This window comes from Hyalella azteca, unplaced genomic scaffold, assembly GCF_000764305.2.
Source record: "Hyalella azteca isolate HAZT.00-mixed unplaced genomic scaffold, Hazt_2.0.2 contig15213, whole genome shotgun sequence".
Classification (NCBI taxonomy): domain Eukaryota; kingdom Metazoa; phylum Arthropoda; class Malacostraca; order Amphipoda; family Hyalellidae; genus Hyalella; species Hyalella azteca.
In genome coordinates, this window is record NW_025945070.1 from 68,106 (window position 1) to 72,088 (window position 3,983).

At 39.8% G+C, this 3,983-nt stretch overlaps 1 protein-coding gene across 1 annotated transcript; it reads left to right on the forward strand.

Moving 5' to 3' along the window:
- Window positions 1–1,972: 1,972 nt before the first annotated feature.
- LOC108667908 lies at window positions 1,973–3,491 on the forward strand (the record flags this gene model as incomplete). The annotated part of the gene is made up of 5 exons (XM_047884330.1): window positions 1,973–2,165; window positions 2,485–2,562; window positions 2,776–2,805; window positions 3,021–3,216; window positions 3,345–3,491. Coding segments are annotated over exons 1-5 (478 nt in total), but the record flags the coding sequence as incomplete, so codon positions are not given.
- Window positions 3,492–3,983: the final 492 nt, after the last annotated feature.

Here is a 3,983-nt window from a genome sequence, read left to right on the forward strand (position 1 = left end):
AGTGGCCGGTCGCCACGTGAAAATAAACTGTTTCGCCGTTTTTATCAGATCTTTTACGAATTTCTAGTGTTAAATTAGAAAAAAAACCGCGACACGGTGTTTCTTTTCACGTGCCGACCGGCCACTAGAACGCCGGTAATACCGTTAACGGTAATTTTTCTAACAGTGTATTCATGACCCTGAATTAAAAGTTTATTTCAATATACCTAGCAGTTTACATACTCTATTAGGCTTTGATGATTGAGTGTCGAAAGGTGTTGGGGATATGAAAATACAAATATAGTAAATTTGATGTCTGTTAATGCAATACTTGTTCACTGTAGTTTAATTAATGTGTCATATCTAAATGATGTTTCACACAATGTCTTGTCAACATTTGCTCCAAATGTTCCCCCAGGATATAAAATTGTAGAGAATCCTAGCCAACCAATTTATCTAACCGTGGATCAACCATCAATTTATAATATCCGAATTTTGTTAACAGATCAAAATAAAAAATCTTTTGAACACAAAAGGTGAAGAAATAACAGTACGACTGCCCTTCAAATCAAGAAATATAAAAAAATGCAAAAAAGTATATAATCTTTACAATTGGAGAACTTACAATGTAATGAAACTATTCCATCTAACTATTTGGCGAATCAATTTCAAAAATTGAAACCCATGACTATAAGCCTCAAATTGGAACTGATTTATGTCGCGAACACAATGTTATCAAGATTATTATTCAGAATTAAGATCGTTTTCTACTACTATCAAAAAGTTGTCTTTACATCGAGGGTGCTTTAACGAAAAATGATAGTAGTAACTATAGCTTCAAAGATGATAAAATATCAATTGTCAATAATTGTCTGATGTATTTATTCGATCGAGTATCTTGTAGGATCGGGAATGAGGGAATTATTTTACTGGAATTGCCACAAAATATTTTTTATGAATATTATAAGTACCCAGAGTCAGAGGTGTTCTCATAAATAGATGTTCTCCCGAGCACACATTTGGAAACTGAATAAAGCATTTTTAATCTGGATGAACAGGGTGCGCCATAGAAACTTACTTATTTGAAACAATTCCTGCGTGGTGAGTTGGGCGGTAGAAGGGCGAGAGGGGGCGCATCTGAAGGGGAAAGTTCCCAAGTTTGTTTTTCTAATAAATTTGCTGTTGTGCTAGAATTAACTGAACGCGATTTTGTTGCCGATCAAATTGCATGTGTAATGCTGGTTAACAACCTGCCCGTAGATGCGGCCGGTTTTTTCCGTGACGGGGCTCACTTCCACATTTCCGGCTGCGTCAACAAGCAAAACTTGCGTTATTGGTGTGGTGTAAATCCACGTGAGCTTCATCAGAAGCCACTTAACTGTGAGCGAGTTATTGTCTGGTGTGCGACGTCGGTAATGGGAATAATTGGTCCTTATTTTTTTGAAGAAACGAACGCGCAGTTACCGTTAATAGAGCTCGTTACAGGAGCATGATTAATGAATTATTTTCCAAACACAAATAAATAAACGTTAGGAACATGTGGTTTCAGCAAGATGAAGCGACAGCACACACAGCACGAGACTCAATGAATTTGTTTCGACAACATTTCCTCGACCCCCTCATCTCTCTCAGAGGCGATCTCCAATGGCTGCCACGCTCTCCAGATTTGACTCCATGCGATTTATTTTTATGGGGTTATTTGAAATCTCTGGTTTATGTCGATCGATCACGGACCATAGCACACCTCAAGAACAACATTCGCGACGCCATTGCCAACATACCGATTGATATGCTGCAAGAGTGGACACGAATTTAAAAGATTTACTTCATCAGTGTATGCGCAATTGGGGTTGTCATTTATCCCATGTCATTTTGAAAACTTTATGAAAAAAATTGGGAAATTGTATTCTGAAATAAAACAAAATTTAAAAAATCATCGAGTACTTTCGTTTTATTGACATTTCAAATAGGTAAGTTTCTCTGGCGCACGGTGTAGAAGAAAAAACAAGAATACATGCATTAGACTTGTTGGTGTAAGGAAAATGATGCTTGTTAATACTTGGACGTTATGGCGTAATATATCCTACAAAGTTTAAGAGGTGCACACACAAATGCAATATTAAACTGATCAGCCAATAGTGTACTTAAAAATTGGTGATATGATTTGTGGACACATGCTTGAAAATGTAAGACTTTTACAAGAATGGGTATTAAAATGGCTTTGCTTATTATCTGTATAAAATGGCAAGTTATAATAACTATAGAAATAACCCAAAATGTTAATCGAATTTCAACGATGGTGAGGAACATATAAAGTGTCCATTTAAAGTATTTCAATGAGAGCCTACGAAAAAGCTCTGTTATAACTCTTAGAATTGAAAATTCTACCAAGCTGTGCTGATGAGTTCTTTTTCTTTTTCGATACTACTAATAATTTCAAGAAGTATCATTAATTATAATCATACTGATATCTTAAATAATAATCATAGTCTCGTGTCTCCCCAGGTCGGGAAGGTCAAGATGGCCAAACTCCTTCCCCTGATTCTCGCCGGAATTTTGACCACGGTGCTCCATGAAGCCCAGGTCATTAAAATTACCTTTTGTAAAATTATGAGTATTGATTTAATTAAATCCTCCAATGGATATGGTTAACATTAGACGTTTTTATACAGCTAGGGTACAAAACTAACCCACATGCCACAAACTGCGTATGAAATGTTAAGTAGACAAATCATTAGTTGCTTATTGATCTGTGATAGCTAATGCTGGATGAATTAACCCTTTTTCTGTCCACAGGCGAACCTGCCTCCAGGCCCTGCTGTTGATGTGAGTAGAAACAACCAACACACGCGTCTAATTGAAATGAAATTTGCGAATATATTTTCGTGTTGGGATTTTATGAACATTTAAGCTATAATTCCCATTCATGAAATATAGGCCTTGCTGTGCCACCACAAGTTTGTTGATGAGCAACTGTCTCAACTGTGCCCTGTCACCAACATCAACATTCAGGTACATATCCACCATTTTAATGATTACAGGTGCTTGTGACCCCCAATGGCCCCATGGCATCTTGCAAAAAAAACAAAAGGTCGGTCGTGTTCCAGTCCATCAAGTCTAAGAAGGGGAACGTGTATAGCCGTACATACACTCACCCGGCGATACTGAAATGCTTCGGCAGCTTCCAGCCGAGCACGGTCACTATCGGGGACTGCGTCAACGCTGCCGCCGTGGCCGGTGAGTTTGCTACTGCCGATGGTTACTGCCGCAGAAGCTGCCATTTACCAAGTCTTAATTGAATGTAATAATAATTTTCCAATGATTTTACGGAACAACATCTTTACTAACCGGCGCCACGTTTGCAGGACACTCCACCTTGTACTTCAATGGTACCGCCTGCCTCACCTACAACGCAACTTTTCCGAGTCACGCATGTGCAGACCAGCAGGCAGCAGCGGCAAACTACTTAGCCATCTACCAGGCCAACCCACCTCTGGTCAAGCCAAATTTCGGTGGGTGCGCTGGAATAGTGAAATTCACCTTTGGTTGAGCCCAGTTTCAGTGGTTGCAATGGATTAGTCCATCCTACCTCTGGTCGAGCCCAAGTTTGGCGGGGGCGGTGAATTAGTCCAACCCATCTCTGATCCAGGCCTGTTACGGTGGGTGGGATGAATTCATTTCCTGTGTGGGAGGGTTTCTGAACATTGCAGTCGCAGGCCTCGCTGGTACGTTGTCTTTTTTCTCCGGCCAACACCGTGTGGTCATTGATTGTGCCTAGTAACAAGTTTAGTCTCTTGAGGGCATCCAGAGCGACCGACTCCCGCTCTTGTTATCTTCACTGTCAAGATTCAAAACAACCTTGGTCACGCTATTGAAATGGATTGCTTCCGCAATCTGAGCTCAGAAACCAAGATTTTTGTCGGCTGGAGCGTTGTTTATAGTCACTTCTTTCATTGTGATATTTTGTCATCCCGAAGATTTCGTTCCTCCGCATGAAGATTCGC